The following is a 16,338-nucleotide window of genomic DNA, read 5'->3' as shown; positions in this document are numbered from 1 at the left end:
TGTCTTTTTGAGACAGGGTCTCCCTGTAGCTCCAGCTGTCCTGGAAGTCACTATGTAGACCAGGCTGGCCTTGAACTCACAGAGATCCTCCTGCCTCTGCCTTCCAGTGCTGGGATTAAAGGCATGCACCACCATGCCCGGCTGAGGCTTTTTTTTAAGGCATGTTATTTTTATTTATGTGTGCAGATGCCCAAGGACACCATAAGAGAGCATCAGAGTCCCTGGAGCTGCCTGATGTGGGCACTGAGAACTGAACTCAGGCATTCTGGGAAAGCAGCAAACACTGTTAACATCTAAGTCATCTCTTCAGCCAAGTTTGATAAGTTTTGTATACACACATGAACTTCCCTACCTGTACATCTCAATTGTAGCCACACATCCTTAGAATGCATTCACAGTCGGCCTCAGGAAGATGGGCTTGGGGAAGGGGTTACACAGATAAGCTGGAGAGCTCTAATACCCCAGGCATCTTTAATGTGAGCCTTGTGAGCCTTGAGGTGAGGCATGTTCTCTCCCTCTAGACCAGAGGAAGGTCAAGGGAGGAGCTCCACCTGCCCAACCTGGAGAATCAGACTTTGAGATGAGAAAGTGAATAAGCATGCTGAAGAGGGAAGTAGAATCAAAAGGAAAACATTTTTTGAAGCCAACTGAGGCAGGAGTGCTGGGGCACACCTTTAATCCCAGCACTCAGGAGGCAGAAGCAGGCAGATCTCTGTGAGTTCAATGCCAGCCTGGTCAACATAGTGAGTTTCAGGACAGCTGGGGCTACACGGAGACCCTGTCTCAAAAAAGACCAAAAAGAAACAAACAAAAATTTCAACTGAGTCAGAGTTCCCAGAACTTTCTCCCAGAGTAGAGGCAGGCACACAGCTTGAGAAACAAGGAGAGGGGGGATAGCAGGGACCACCTGATTCATGGCCCATCAGGCTCCCTTTGTTACAGCCAAAATCACTTCCTTCCTATGAGTACCAAACCCAAACTCCTTTAGTTACCCTCTGGGCTATCCAGTGCTCTCTTCATAGTACCTTAGACAAGACATACAATGGTAGAAAACTGTCACAGAAAACCAAAAGCATGCTGAACAGAAAGTCCCCCAAAGGGGGCTTCTCTGCCCTCCACCAGGACAGATTCAGGATTACTACAAGACAAGGGACCCATGAGCTTGGGCCAGGAAGGTCCCATCCTGAAGAGAAGACTTTGAACGTTCTGCTCTAAGATCACCAGACATGCCTAGAATGTTCACCAAAATATAAGGACAGATCCAGGGGATCAGACAGACTGAAGTTCTTAGTTAATACTTTTGATGACATGGCAGAGATTCAAAGACCCTGAAAAATGGTCTCCTGCTGGCCCTTCCTCTCCATCCCCAGATCAACTTAAACAAGATACATACCAAGCGCATAAGCAGAGAAATGGATTCACGATTTCTGGTTTTAAGCTTGTCAGTCTCCTGGCCCAGCTGCAAAAGGCTGACAGAGGCCACCTGCAAAGGAAGCATTTGTTAAGAAGCAGATTTTTATGGTGGTCAGAATAGGACAGCCTCGGACTACAAAAGTTAAGAAAAGATCAAGGAGAAGCGTTAAGAAGTGCTGTGCTGTTCCTGAAGACTTGGTGGTAAAGTGTCAAGTCCCCTCGGATTGAGAGACTGACACACATTGCCTACAAACCAGCCCAGATCCTACTGGCCTGCCAGTGCAGACAGAAAGATTTCGAAGATGCCCTGAGAGAGGTCACAAAGGGCAGGGAAGTACCTAGAACAAAGGCTGGTAATCCTGTGCACCTGGAGATGAATATTTTCCTCAGCAGCCTGGAGATACCTGTCACCAGGCTGTTTACAGCTGACTCCCCACCCCAAAGCCAGGGCTGGACCTCTGATTCAGACACAGTGCTCTGAGTATTTTCCTCCATCACCTCCCAAGTGGCTGTCATCTCCATTCATTGTCAGGCCCCCAACAGATCAACAAGGGAGGTGGAAATATGAGTCACAGCCCAGATTGCACTTAGCAAACAAATAGGATAAGGGGGAAGGGGGGGGTTAGAATCCCCACTCTCAGAAATCAGGTATGAACCCTCTTTATGTTTAAGATGCTTGGAGCCCATTCTGTCTGGTTGGTTGTCCCAGTTTAAACAGAGGCCCTTAAACAACTTAGAGTCCTTGGTATGTACATCTCAGGACGAGAGTATAATTCCTGAAAGAATAATGTGATCTCTTTCCTTCGGGAAAGAGAAAAACAAGCCCTTAGTTTTTAACTCAAGACCTTGCCTTGAAGAAGGTTGCCACTACTGAGAATGCTCAGGCAGGCAGAAGGTAATGAACCGTGAGTCCGAGAGTATGGACAGGAATCCTCCGTGGAGGGTTTAGAATGGAAAACTCTAGGGCCTCTTTCAACTATGGAAGGAGATTGCTTATTCTATGTTTTTTCCAAAGGCAAAACTAAGAACAATGGTGATACTTAGAGTGAGTCAAATCTTGGCTAAAAACAACAAAACAGACCTAACCTATATACAATCAGCTGCCTGGTTGTAAACTCCAGGCCCAGATCCCAAGAACAAGCCTGTCTGGAGAGTTGCTAGAAAAGCTAATGCTCCAAGTGATTCTGATTGAAAATGAAGCCTGAAAACTAGTGAGTGACTGTCAGTGTAGAGTTGGAAAGGCCATTACAGATTATGAAACACAGTGTCTCTACAACTTTCATGTACGTCTGATCTCCTGGAGACCAAATTAGAAACACCGAGGCCCAACCCTGAACATTTTAATTCAGTAGGTCTGGGGTAGAGATCAGGAATCTATTTTAACAAGCTCCCTAGGATATTCTGATATGCGCCAACATGATGAATCACAGATTCGGTTTAATCTCCTTAGTTTATAAGAGAAGAAAACTGAGGTCCCAAAAGTTTGTCTCTCCAGAGGTCGTAGAACTTCACAGTAGCAAAACTCAGATTTTCTTATTGTGCAATGATCTTCCCAAGTTTTTGGACAGGGGCTGAAACGCCAGCTGTCAGGGAAGTTAGAACAGCTCCTACTTTTTACAGAGTAACTGCTCAGTTTTCCTGAATGAATGAGGTGAGAGGTTATATTCAAAAACCCATTTAATAGCACCTGTCCAGGGGCTAAAGTCAAACCCATCCGTTCATTATGGTCTGGACTCACTCACCACCAGAAATTCCTTGAGGTGGGTTTCAATGTTCTTGTTGTACAGCGTGAAGAGGGCAGCAGAAACTTGGATGATGGCTTTGGTCAAGCAGTGGATGTTGTTATTGTAACCTAGGTTAACACGAGAGGGGAGAGAGCCAAGAGAACAACAGTGATCCGCTCAGGCTGGCCCCGGCTGATAATTTTTCATGTTTTTCAGGCTGAACCACCCCAACTGACACCAAAAGAACTGGGTGACATTTGGAGACTAGAAGAAGTATGCTCCTACAACATTTTATTGGAACAGAATTTTATGACTATATCATTCTCAAGTGCTTTTTGAAACAGAAATTTACACCTTTAAAAAAAAAAAGTCCATGTTAAGCCGGGTGTGGTGCTGCATACCAGGTAAAGGCAGGCAGATCTCTGTGAGATCAAGGCCAGCCTGGTCTACATAGCCAGCACCAGGCCAGCTGGAGCTACAGGGAGACCTTGTCTCAAAAAGACAAAAAAAAAAAAGTCTATGTTCCAAGTAAATATCTTTACTTTACCTCCCTCCTCAGGAGACACCTGAATAGCAATGGTCCCTCAGAGGTGCCTCTCACTTACCATCTTTCTCAATACTGTAGAAGGAAGAAGGGTCAGTAGCAAGGAGTGGGAGGGAGACAGCAAGAAAAATCAAGAGCAGGCAGGCCACCTTGTACTCTTCTTCAGGGGATGAGCTGTCTGTGGAGAGAGAAAAAGACATGAGGAACACGGGCATTATCTCCTAGAAGGGTACCACGTCACAGAATCATGGTCACACGAGGAAGTATCTGTGACACGCTTTTTCATGTATAGTAAACAAGTTAGCAAGTTAGTATTACTGAGGGAAGCAGGACTAGCATCCACTCACAGGTGAGACCAAGTCCCAAAACCAACCACCCACCCCTAGTGGCAGGGCAAAACTATTAGCTAGGGCTCTGCTGACATGTATCCTAGGACACCTGTCAGCTGCCTGAAGAATGACGAGGTGGGGAGGAGAAGATTCTCACCAACCAAGAGAAGAAAATGGGTGAATCTGGTAAGTCCAAAGAGCTTAATACCCTGGGGTCTATCCTCTTCTGGGTATGTATGACAATGAACGTGCTAGTCAGAGAAATGTGTAATGGAACATGTAAGAGTGGGCCTGGGGAAGGAGTGGAAAGAGCACAAGGTCACTTCGGGCAACTTGAATACCATATATGCACAACTGTGAAGTCGTCTGCTGTTTGGGGCTGTTTGTTCCCTCATTGATGCATATGTATTATCTTATTTCCCCAACCAGAATGTAAACTCCTCTGAGCACTTACTAACAGACTCTCACTCAGAACTGCCTTCTGGTTGGCTGATCAACTGTTTGTACCCTGAGGAAAACTTAAGTTACCTCTGTGAGTAGTTTCTGGGCTATACCTTGTGTTACCTCCCAGCTTATATCCTCTGAATTCACAACTCCAAATAAAAGCATCTTTAATATTAACATCCTCCACCCAAAAGTGGGGTGCAAGCCCTTCCTTGCCCCATTCCCCCATCTTACCAGCTTTCAGATTGGCAATGGCAGCCACCAGGGCTGGGTCGATGTCACAGCTCACCCCTGCAGCAGATGCCAGCTCAAAGACACTCAGGGTGACCTGATAGAGAAGAAAACAGCTCTGAAGAGGAATCCTGGGGTAGGAGAAGTGATTGGCAGAAACTACAAGTGGCCAGGATTCCTGGGTCACAGCTTTTTTTTTTTTTGGCAAGATTTTATTTATTTTTATTTTATGTGTATTTTATGTATATGAGTGTTTTGCCTGCACGTATGTAAGTGCACCACATGTGCAATGCCTACAAAGGCCAGAAAAGGGTGTTGGAGTTAAGGACAGTTGTTAGCCACCAGATGGGTGCTGGAAACAGAACCCAGGTCCTCTGGAAGAGCAGCCAGTGCTCTTAACCACTGAGCCATCTCTCCAGGCCCATGAGTCACGGCTTTTTAACTTTCAGTGTAGTATGGGGTTTTCTAAACATTCCTTTCATAGCTTTCCTTAGCCTGCACCAAGGGAACAAAATACTTTAAGGGACTGGGGAGATGACTCAGTCAGTAAAGTGCCTGCTTATAAGCATGAGGATCTGAGTTCGGATCCCCAGTGCCCACACAAAAATGCTGTGCATGGGGCCAGGTGTGATGGCACAAGCCTCTAACCACACACTCAGGAGGCAGAGGCACAGGTGGATATCTGTGAGATGGAGGCCAGCTTGGTCTACATAGCAATTGAGTTCCAGGCCAGCTGGGTCTACAGGGAAATTCATTTTCAAAAAATCAGAAAAAAAAAAAAAAGGCTATGCATGATGGTGTGCATTTGCAACTCCTGCACTCAGTCGGGAGGATAAGGAAAAGAGGAAGACAAGAGATCACCCGCACTCATTGGCCATTCAGCCTAACCAAATCAATGAGCGCCAGGTTCAATGAAAGATTCTGTCTCAAAAAATAAGGTGGAGAGGGAGGGGCTGGAGAGATGGCTCAGCGGTTAAGAGCACTCACTGCTCTTACAGAGGATCCGGGTTTGATTCCCAGCACCCACACGGTGGCTACAAACCATCCTTAACTCCAGTTCCAGGGGAATCCGAAGCCCTCTTCTGACCTCCGCAGCACTGCATGACACGGGTGCACTCACATACATGCAGGCAATACACTTGTACACATAAAATAAAAATAATAAAATATTTAAAAAATAATAATAAGGTGGAGAAAGATCAAGGTAGACACCTGGTAGACCTCTGGCCTCCACAAGTACATATGCACACGCATGTACATGCACACACACACACACATACACAAACATACAGAGAAGGGGGGGGAGAAAGAGAGAGCTACCACTTTCTTTCATACTGTGGCCCAGCTCCTTCCTTCCCCAACATTATTCCTTCTCCTCTATTTACATATAAGTAACCTGCATGCCTCAAGCTCAACTCAAGTCTCACCCTCTTTGTGAAGGCCTACCTGGTTCAATCCAAACCCATCTCTCCTCCCTTCCTGGTCCCACTGACCCAGCACTGACCATACACGGCACTTAGAATTACCTGTCTTTTCAGACAGGAAGATATGTAGCTTCTCCCCAAATAGATTTGAAGCTTTAAACATCCTGTGGCATAGTGAAGGCAGTTTGGGAGTGAGCCATATCTGAGCCCAAATCTTAGCAACACCACTTAGCCACTGTGTCACTGTGGCTAAAAGGTGTCTAAACTCTTTGAGCCTTGGTCTTCTCATCTGTAGAGCTGGGATAACAAACTTTACCTCTGCAGAATTGTTGTAAAGATGAAATTAGACCACATGTGTTAAAGAAGTAGCCTAGTGACTAACAGGGAATTGTGTTTCCCCCTTTTATTTTATTGTAAACCAGAACTTTGCATGTTTCTTATCTTTCTAGTCTTTCACACAGGGGTGAACATATAGAAGACATTCAATAAAGGTTGACTAATTGATGCCTGGATCATTGTGCTTAGACTTGAGTTCCCAGGATCTAACTCAAATCCTGACTCACATTCCAAGTACTTAGACCCCTTTTGAGGTTTAGGGAGAGATAAAACTTTAAAATATTCTGAGAGCCAGTTGTGGTGGTACATGCCAGTAGGAAAAGCTGAAGAGACAGAGGCAGAAGGATCACAAGTTTGAGGCCAGCCTGGGCTACACCTTTTGGTGCTAGAGATATGGTTCAGCAGTTAAGAGCACTTACTACTCTTGCAGAGGACATGATTTGGGGTCCCAACATCCACATGGAAGATCATAACAGTCTTAAACTCCAGTTCCAGGGGATCCTGGTCTCCATGGGCACCAGGCACACACATGGTACACACACATACATGCAGACCAAAACTAATACACATAAAAATCTTCAAAATGTGGGGCTGGAGAGATAGCTCAGCAGTTAAGAGCAGTCAGTGCCCTTGCAGAGGACCTGGGTTCGAGTCCCAGCACCCACATGGCAGCTACAAACCGTCCTTAACTCCAGTTCCAGGGGAATCCGAAGCCCTCTTCTGACCTCCGTGGCATTGCACAACACGGGTGCACTCATATATATGCAGGCAATACATTCATACACATAAAATAAAAATAAATATTTTTTAAATCATCAAAATGTTCTGAAAGAACAAGAATTTTCTTTAATACTATACAGCTAAGGGGCACATCTTTATGCAAAGACCCAACAGACACTATAACATACACCTTTGCCCAGAGTACCAATACAGAAACCACCTTCTTCTCTGTCCTTCATTTAACTCCCCCAGATCCAGATGACCCCTATCTGTGGCCACATGCTCAATTAGATCAGGGACCTGGACCATGACCTGTGGTGCTGGAGGAAGAAAGAGATAATTGAAGGAGCCTCATTTTCTCTTCTCCTAATCTTCCTTGTGCCTCTAAGGTAATAACAGACTCTCTTTTGGATGGCCCCCCAACACCTGCTTATTTTCTCAGGCAAGCTGACCCTAAAGAACAGAAGTATCCAGGCAATGTCAGCTCAACAATTTCCTGGCAGGCTGGAGCACTCAGCCTCGACATCAGCAACTGTCAGAAACCCAGACTCAGTATCAAATCAAAACTGCCTAAGAGGACCGTCCAACCCAGTCAAGCATTGCCCCTCAATGCCCCCTACAATCACATAACACTCAGGTGATTTCAGGCAGAAAAAGGATGACACTTCATAATTATTTTGATTCCTAAGTAAGGAAGTTCTTTTTAACACCCTACTTTAATTCTTCCTGCTCACCCTCAGATCAGACCTCTCTCCCTGAAAGCACTCAATCATAAGAGAAGTAGCCTGCCCATCACATTGGAAGGACCTGTCCCCAGGCTTTAGCTATCTTTCCTACACAACACATTTATTTGCACTAGAGGATTCACACGACAAGCTAACTCCAAGGTCAGGGTTGTGGAGACCTAACCCCCATTGCCTGCAGAAGCCCTTCTTCCCCCTCTCTCTTTTCCTCTCTCCCTCTCCCACTTTCCCATACTCATGGGCTCCTGAGGCAGGTGACAGGGGACCAGAAAGTTTAAGAACTGAGAGGGAGAAAAGGCCAGGGGGAAAAAAAAGAAACTCTGAGGTAGGCAGGGTGGGTGGGAAAGGAAGGAACAAATCTTACCAAAAGTACCCAGCTCCTGACTAAAGACGGGACCTGTTTGCATAGAGCTTGGCATCTAATTTGCATATTGCTCATTTCAAGTGAAAACCTACAGATACTACCCTAGATCTCACCCCTCTCCCTCCAGGAATGTTTCCCCAAGCTCCTCTGTTCTGTCCTTTCATTTGTACCCAACACAGCTCCCCAGCTCTGCCCCTGCCCTCTCCAAGAAGATCTGACTGACCCGCTTCCCATTAAGTCCTAGCTCTCTTCCCCACAGGGCTCCCCAGAGCTCTCTCCTCACAAGATCCTAACAACATCCCCTTGTCCTCTCAAGTCTTCTAGCCATGGCTGCCTTTGTACCCCTACCTTCATGTCTGTGTCTGGAGTGACAAACTCCTTCAGGCACTCAATGGGACCCATAAGAAAGGGGCAGTGGGAAGAGAAAACCTGGAGAAAGAGAAGATGAGTGAGTTCAAAACTAGATGGAAGCAGACAGAAAGGGGGCCTTGACTAGGAAGCTAGCCACTTTATAGCTCCCAGTCCCCTCTGCCTGCAGGTCTCCAAAGCTCATCCAACTGCAGGACCTGTGCCCAGGTCAGCCGCCTCTCCGCCATGCTCCCCTTTCCACGATGATTCATGAAAACCCTACCCACAGAGGGGCCCAGGGTCCTCCTTGACTCACCTCCTGAAGTCCCTCTTGGGCCATGGCCCTAAAACTGAGAATCACCCCAATGATGGTCATGCGTTTCAGCACATTTTCAGCCCCTGAAGAGAAAGAGGGTTGTTAGAGAAGAGAACTTGGGAGAATGGGAATGATCTTGCTTCTTCAGGCCCAGCCTAACCCTCAGGTCCCCTGAGTCCCCTGTCATTCATAATGCTTTCCCCATAGTTCCTTTTGGCTATAGGGGAGGGTGTTTACCTGTCAGCTGTGGCAGCAGAGAGGCCATCAAGTCCGGCTTACTAAAATTAGATCTTATCTGAACCAGTACATCCATGTTTTCCACCACCAGCTTCTGCAGCCCATCCGAAGAAGGGAAAGAAGGGAAAGAAGGGAAAGAAGGGAATGTTGGTCTACCAGTTCCCGCCCTTGCCCCCGGGCAGCGCCTTTTCCCAGGCCACTTCCACAGTACCTTCAGCTCTACAATCTGAGAAGTCACATGCCACATGAGGTTTTCACTCAGGAACTTCATGCCATAGGGACCTAGGAGTTCAGCCAAGGCTCGCATCTCTAGAACAGAGTTTCAAAGGTCCTGGTGGGACTCAGAGACACTGGAACACCCGTCTTTGAATATTTAAAATGTTGTCCAGCAGGGAAAGAACGTGGGAAGTTGAGAAGCAGAAATGTGGAACACCTTCCTCTCTTCTCACACCCTGACTTACCACAAATGACAACTATTTACTTCTCCTGTGAGCCTCTACTTCCCAATCCCTTTACGTTGTTTCTGGGTTTTGCTCTTGCTGTACTAGCTGAATTTGCTTTATTAGATATAAACATCTCCAGCTGGGCATGGTGGCACACACCTTTAATCCCAACATTTAAGACTGAGGCAGAGGCAAGTGGATCTCTGTGAGCTCAAGGCCAGCCTGGTCTACATAGTGAGTTCCAGGTCAAAAAAAAAAAAAATATATATATATATATATATAAAACAAATATATATATAAAATATATTTGTAAAAAAAAAAAAAAAACACAGGAACCCTCCGAACCATTTTTTTATTAAGTTAGTTTTTTGAGAATTTCATACACACATACATATATATATATATATAAAAATATATATATATATATATATAATGCATATACATATATAATATATATGTGTAATAAAAGCATCAAGTCACTGAACCTCTCTGAGCCTCTGCTCCTCTGTAACATGAAAAACATCAGAATCTTCCATGAATTTCTCAGAGTTGATGTGAAAGTAAGAAACTGTAATCATATAAACACCTTAGGAAACTAAAGATGCAGACAAGCAAGGGATTCTTCCTGTGGTGGTTACTAGCAGCCCACTGAAGTGTGAGGCAGAGGCACTCCAACGCGGCCTTATGGGGAAGGAGTCAGGTGCTCGGCTAAGGTCAGATAATCGAGTGCAAGTCCAGAAACCCAGTGCAATGCCTTCCTGCTTTACTTTGTCCGCACAGAGGTAGCTCCTCCTTATCCAGGCTCTGGCTTTCTCAGTCTCACTCTTCTTCCTTTATTTAATGCCTCACTGGCCCAGTTTCCCCTTGAGCTGCCTTTTCTTTTTTCATAATCAAAACACATTCTCCAGAGTCTTGGTTCTTTTTTGCTTTAAATTCTTTTATTGTTCCTAATCCAGTCTTCTCCGATGCCTTATCCCTTCCTGCTCAGCTTGCTCTTGCCCTTTGTGAGTCCCCGGGCTTGCCTGGAGGATCCCAGGTTGGAAACCCAGGTGGCAAGCTCAGACAGGAAGAAGCTCTAGCTGTGATCTTTGGCTTATGCGCCATTCTAAAAGGGGAAACCATAAAAGACCAGAGGTAACAAGAGAGAGCAGAAGAAAGTCAAGTTCAACATCATTAATCAGAGTTCAGAAAGAAAAGGAAGCTGGGGCTCCCGGCAGGAGCCCGTCGGTAGTCATCCACCTCCATCAAATACAGAGGAAGTAGGCCTGCTCGTAGCAACTGATGCAGAGCCTGGTCCAAGGGAGATAGTAGACATTTGAAGACTCTCCTATTTACAATCATAGGACTGAGCTGAGAATTGTAAAAGGATCTTCTGAGTTGCCACCTTAGCTAACTCAGCTAACTCAGCTGCCTGAGGGGAAGATGGTCAAAATTGCCTTCTCTGGTGCTAATGGAGAGGCAACAAGGCCTTCTGGTCTACTGGTTAGATCTGCAAAAAACCCCTTACTCCAGTCATCTCTACCCCAGTTAGTAACCCTAGGGCATCCTTTTCTTTATATCTATCTATTTTTGCAATAACATTGCCCCATCACCATGGCAACCCAGGGAAATTGGGGTGGGGGTGGCGGAAGGGGTAATGTGCACTGCCTCCCGCTGCTTGTCAGTTGTCAGCAAGACCTAAAGCAGGTTTTCAAGGCTGCCTACAGCTTGTGGTAGAGCTGCTGAGAAGGGGGCATCTGAAACCTCCAGTGGGCAAAGCACAGTCTGCAAAGTGACAGAGCTCAGGGCATGGTAAAGAGGCAAACCTAGAAAGCAGAGCTGTGCACTCTGGCTTCCTTGGCATCCCCAGAAAAGGCAACTGGAGAGGCCTGGGTCACTGGACACCTCTGTCTGCTCCAAGTTCCATCCACAACCCATCATTTACATGGAGGTGAGAGGGTCCTGCCTGAATCCCCAGTTGGTAAATAACTGCTAAGAAGGAACTAGGGGGGGCTAGAGAGATGGCTCAGCAGTTAAGAGCACTGACTGCTCTTGCAGAGGACCCGGGTTCGACTCCCACACCCACATGACAGCTATGAATTGTCCTTAACTCCAGTTCCAGGGGAATCCGAAGCCCGCTTCTGACCTCCGTGGCATTGCATGACACAGGTGCACTCACATACATGCAGACAATACACTCATTCACATAAAATAAAAATAATAAAAAAAAAATTTTAAAAAGAAGGAACTAGGAATTATATGGTTTCAAGCCTCCTTTAAAAAGGGAATGGCTCAATGACAGAATGTATGAACTGCAGTTGGGGGCTATGGGAGGTGCCAAAGGGGAAGGGGGAAGGGAGTATAAAGATGATTTTATATGTATGAAATACACAAAAATTCAGTAAGTTTTTTTTTTAAAAAAAGGAATAGCTCTTGTACTCACTACACCTCCCTTGCCTGTACACACACACACACACACACACACACACACACACACACAAATGCTGCTCTACACTGACTGGGGAGCAGTTCCACACTGTCTTGACCTGAAACCCCACCCCAGTTCCTCTAATTACAGATGTGTTGGATGTGTTGGATGTGTTTTGGTTTGTTGTTGTTGTTTTGGGTTTGTTTTTGTTTTTGTTTCAGACAGGGTCTCCCTGTAGTCCCAGCTGGCCTGGAACTCTCCATGTAGACCAGGTTGACCTCAATCTCACAGGGATCTGCCTGCCTCTGCCTTCCAAGTACTGGGACTAAAGACACGTGCCACCACACCCAGCCATTTACAGATGTATGACCTTAGCATCTGTAACCTCCTGGTGTCTCAGTGACTTCATCTGAAAAATGGGGATAGCAAGAAGAGCTGGTTGAGGGCTGAGTTCCATGTGTAAACACTCATTTCTCATCTCATCAACACCGGCCGAGGAGCTGAACATTATCCCTGAGGACAGTGCCAGGACATCAGCTCACCACTTAATCATTCCCAGGATAAGAACTCCTGCCTTGCACTTTGAACCAGTCACTGTGTATGCTGCTCCTGCCTTGTGTGTAGAAGAGGAGAATAAAAATCAATCCCTCCGGTGACTTAACTGGTCCTTCCCAGCTCCTACACCCCTTTCTGCCATCCACCCTCAGCCCACTCTTCAATCCTGGACCTTGCTGAGAATCTTTTTTTTTTTTTTAATGTGTATGCGTGTATTGCCTGCATGTAGGTAAGTGCACCCATGTTGTGCAATGCCCACAGAGGTCAGAGGAAGCTGTCAGATCCCCTGGACTGGAATTACAGTTGTTAGCTGCCATGTGGGTGCTGAGATTCAAACACAGGTCTTCTGCAAGAACAACCAGTGTTCTTAACCACTGAGCCATCTCTCCAGCCCGCTTAGAATCTATTTTATGTGTTCCAAAAGTCTAGCAATGTCCAGCAGAGGCACCAGGAGAGTGCCAAATGGGCTTCTGGGAAATCAGGAGAATTTAGACCAAGGTACTGTTGTAGGGAAATGTTCAGCAAGAAGACCTAGGCCCTGAGCTCACCAGAGATGTCAGAGAACTCCTCAGCACTGAAGTTCTGCTCGCCCTCTCGGGGAAGGCTGATGAAAGCCTGCATGGCTGGGGAGAGGACGATGGCTCCACCGCTTGCCTGTCTGAGGAGACTTTCTAGGTACCTATGGGAGAAAGGGGACAAGGAGGCACAGGTTAGTGTTCAGTGCCTTCCACACCACCACCACTGGAGTCAGGAAAAAAGAGCCAGAGTCTGGAATGGGGAGGAAAGACTGAAAGAAAACAATACAGCATCTAATCAACTCACTAAAGCTGTTGGGTCAGAAAGAGGAATGTGATTCCACTTGGCCTCTAATCTGCAGGTTTTCCACTATACCTCAAATACAACGTCAAGCACGCCCCTCTTCAGTCCTGTTCTTCCAACAGTTGTATTGCCCTTGTCCGTACCCTCTGTCAGGTAAGACAGGCTCTACCTGGCATTAAAAAGTACTGACTACATTCCTCTGAAATACACTTAGCCACCCTCTCCAGTAAGAAGGCTGGACCGAGGACCAGGATCGGAAGTCGTCAAACCTCTGGCAGACAGGAGCCCCATGAGCACCATCACTCTCTCTGCCTGACCTCTAGCCAAGTCACAGGGGCTGGCTTGTGTCTGCAGAGGACTCAGCGGTCACCCCAGCGGTCATCCAGCACCAGCTCTCTATTTAACAGACATCATGGGCTAACTACCAGCGAATCAAACTCAGCTCCCAAACATATTTTTTCATTTAGCTACAACTCGTTGTCAACATTTTTAAAACTGAGATAAAAAATATTTTAAAATATTTTTAGTAGGGCAGCATTCAGCGGATACAAGAGGTGGCTGTCCTCTTTAGAGGGGCAATCCTGCTGTAACCACTCAAAGTTCAAACTGGTAACAACCATCCACCTCACCGGCCTGAGCCCTGGGGCATTTGCATTTGGAAGCAGTTCCCCGACTCAGGGACTTCTTCCCAGTGTTCTGCCAAGCTGATAGTAGATTTAGAGCACCACCCAGTGGCTTGGGGAGGTAGGACTCTGCCTCTTGGAGTAGTCATGCCTGAGAATGGAGTGTTCAGGAGACAGCATGGTCCTCAGAGGGAGGGCTAGGCTAAAAGAGAAATAAGGATGGCAGGAGGAGGCAGTATGAAGAGCCCTTGCAACAAAAATAGTAAGAATCCAAAAAAGGAACGTTAGGGCCTGGATATTGTGATGGATAAAGTCAAACAGCTGCAGGGTCGACACAGTGGATGTTGTACAGGCTACGAGGAAGGTCTGGTGGACAGAAGGGGGCCTGGATTTGCCCTGCTCATTGCTCTGATCCTTGAGCACAAACAAGCCTCCTTTTGGGGTTCAGTGTGACCCCAAAGGCTAAATACCTGGGTCCTGAGGTCCTACTGGGTAAAGAAAAAAGTGCTACCAGAGGTGAGATGGTGGGAAGGAAGGCACACTGACCAGTTTGTGTAGAGAGTAGTGACAGTCTGTTCGCCACAGGAGTCCAGTGGCTGTGTCTGCTGCAGGAGGGCGTTGCGGACGACTCTGGAAGCATCTGCACCCAGAAACTGCGCCAGTGACTGAATAAAAGTGATGTATGCTTTGACTCCTGCCAGTAGCTCAGAAGGCCTAAGGATCTCCTGGGTTGTGGCATTGTAGCCAGCCAGCCACACGATGGCTCTAGGTGATGAAAGTAATTACAATCATAATGGTAAACACAATGCGGATCACTGAGTGCTGTGTTTCCTGTGCTACAAGTCTCATTTAAACCCTGGAGCAACCCAGAAAGGCAGGCATCATTATCCCCATTTTGCGGATGATAAAACTGAGACAGAGATAGTAAATCACTCGTTGAAGATCACACCTCTGGCAGGTAGCAGAGCTGCGACTGAGGCCCAATGACATTTGATCCCTAACCATTTCTTTCTCTGGAGAAATTAGGTCAGCTGATAAAGACCTGAGCTCCCAAATGCCATCTGACTCCAAGGGCAGAATTAGTCCCAACTTGTGTCAGGAATGGAAACCCGTGTTTAGAAATCCTTGGAAACACAGTGTAGTACCCTGTGGACCCTGGATACTGGTACCGGTTAGAGCACAGAGGCCAGCAAGCAACCATAGCCAACCTTAGAGAAGACAGAACAAACGTCCACTGCCTACAGCTGCCCATTCCTACCACAGTCCTTCCCTAGGAGCTGAGAGTTCTCATTACATCCAGCCTTTGACTTCCAGCTCTTTTCCTGTAACTAATAAGGAAAAGAACATCTTACTTCAGGGTGTGTCGGTCATCGGACCCTTGATGTAAATGAGTTCCTCAGAGTCTTCCTAAGCCACAGATGTCTGAAGTTCTGTTTGTTTGGTGTTTACGGCAAAATATTTATGGTAGAAGGGAGCCAGGAAATGTTGCTCCCCAAATGAAAGGGAATTTTGGAACCCTTGGACCACTTGAGGGGAAGTAATGTAGAAGGCACAGGCAGAGGGCAGGACTAATCAATATTAGAGGAGTTTATTTATTTTATTTTATGTACATAAATGTTTTGCCTGCATGTAAGTACACAAGTGCATGAAATGCCCATGGAGGCCAGAAGAGGGCATCATGGAACTGGAGCATTAGCTGTGTAGGTGTTGGGAACTGAACTGGGTCCTCTGTAAGAGTAGTCAATGATCTTAACTGCTGAGCCATCTCTCCAGCCCCAGTATTAAGAGTTTTTAGCCAATTATGGTGGCACACAACTGTAACACGAGCACTCAGAGGCAAGAGGACTGTGAGTTAGAGGCCATCCTGGGGCACATACTACCTAGGGACCCCCTGCCTCAAAAAAAATAAATAAAGGCCAAGCCTCTAGGAAAACCCTGGAGCTTTGGGAATCACAATCCCGTGTAGCAGTAATCAGAGATTCCCGGAAACTAGCTGATCACACCCTAAGCCCTCCAGGGCCTGGAAAGCACCAGCAGCTGCTGAAGGTGTGCACATGGGCAATTACCACTCTGTCGTGTCCTTGATGTATGCTCAACTGAAGCGCTTCCCCCCATAGAGCTAATGTGTATGGAACGAAAACAAGCTAATTCTACTTCACCCGAGCAAAACGCTAATTGAAAAAATAAATCCACATCTCCTGCAGTCACAACACAGACTCAACCTCTTCCTGCTTCTGTTCTTGTGTTAATCAGCCGGAGTGAACTGTGGGCATTCCTTACTTCAGCTCTGCTGCAAACCAGGCTCCCCATCTCAGACA

The 16,338-nt window shown here is 46.5% G+C and overlaps 1 protein-coding gene across 1 annotated transcript in view; it reads right to left on the bottom strand.

Moving 5' to 3' along the window:
• Nckap1l (NCK associated protein 1 like) overlaps nucleotides 1-16,338 on the bottom strand; it is a 52,431-nt gene that overhangs the window by 5,271 nt on the left and 30,822 nt on the right. The window contains exons 21-30 of the mRNA XM_008839224.3: nucleotides 14,567-14,785; nucleotides 13,127-13,257; nucleotides 9,385-9,482; nucleotides 9,174-9,267; nucleotides 8,937-9,019; nucleotides 8,621-8,701; nucleotides 4,689-4,782; nucleotides 3,743-3,859; nucleotides 3,156-3,265; nucleotides 1,394-1,483 (exon numbers count right to left, since the gene is read on the bottom strand). Of these exons, the coding sequence (XP_008837446.1) occupies nucleotides 1,394-1,483; nucleotides 3,156-3,265; nucleotides 3,743-3,859; nucleotides 4,689-4,782; nucleotides 8,621-8,701; nucleotides 8,937-9,019; nucleotides 9,174-9,267; nucleotides 9,385-9,482; nucleotides 13,127-13,257; nucleotides 14,567-14,785 (1,117 nt within the window). The remainder of the gene's footprint in view (nucleotides 1-1,393; nucleotides 1,484-3,155; nucleotides 3,266-3,742; nucleotides 3,860-4,688; nucleotides 4,783-8,620; nucleotides 8,702-8,936; nucleotides 9,020-9,173; nucleotides 9,268-9,384; nucleotides 9,483-13,126; nucleotides 13,258-14,566; nucleotides 14,786-16,338) is intronic.

Source organism: Nannospalax galili, unplaced genomic scaffold (assembly GCF_000622305.1).
Source record: "Nannospalax galili isolate Female #2095 unplaced genomic scaffold, S.galili_v1.0 scaffold251, whole genome shotgun sequence".
In the NCBI taxonomy this organism is placed as follows: domain Eukaryota; kingdom Metazoa; phylum Chordata; class Mammalia; order Rodentia; family Spalacidae; genus Nannospalax; species Nannospalax galili.
Note: the sequence above shows the minus strand (reverse complement) of the source record. Positions and strands in the feature narration are given on the sequence as shown.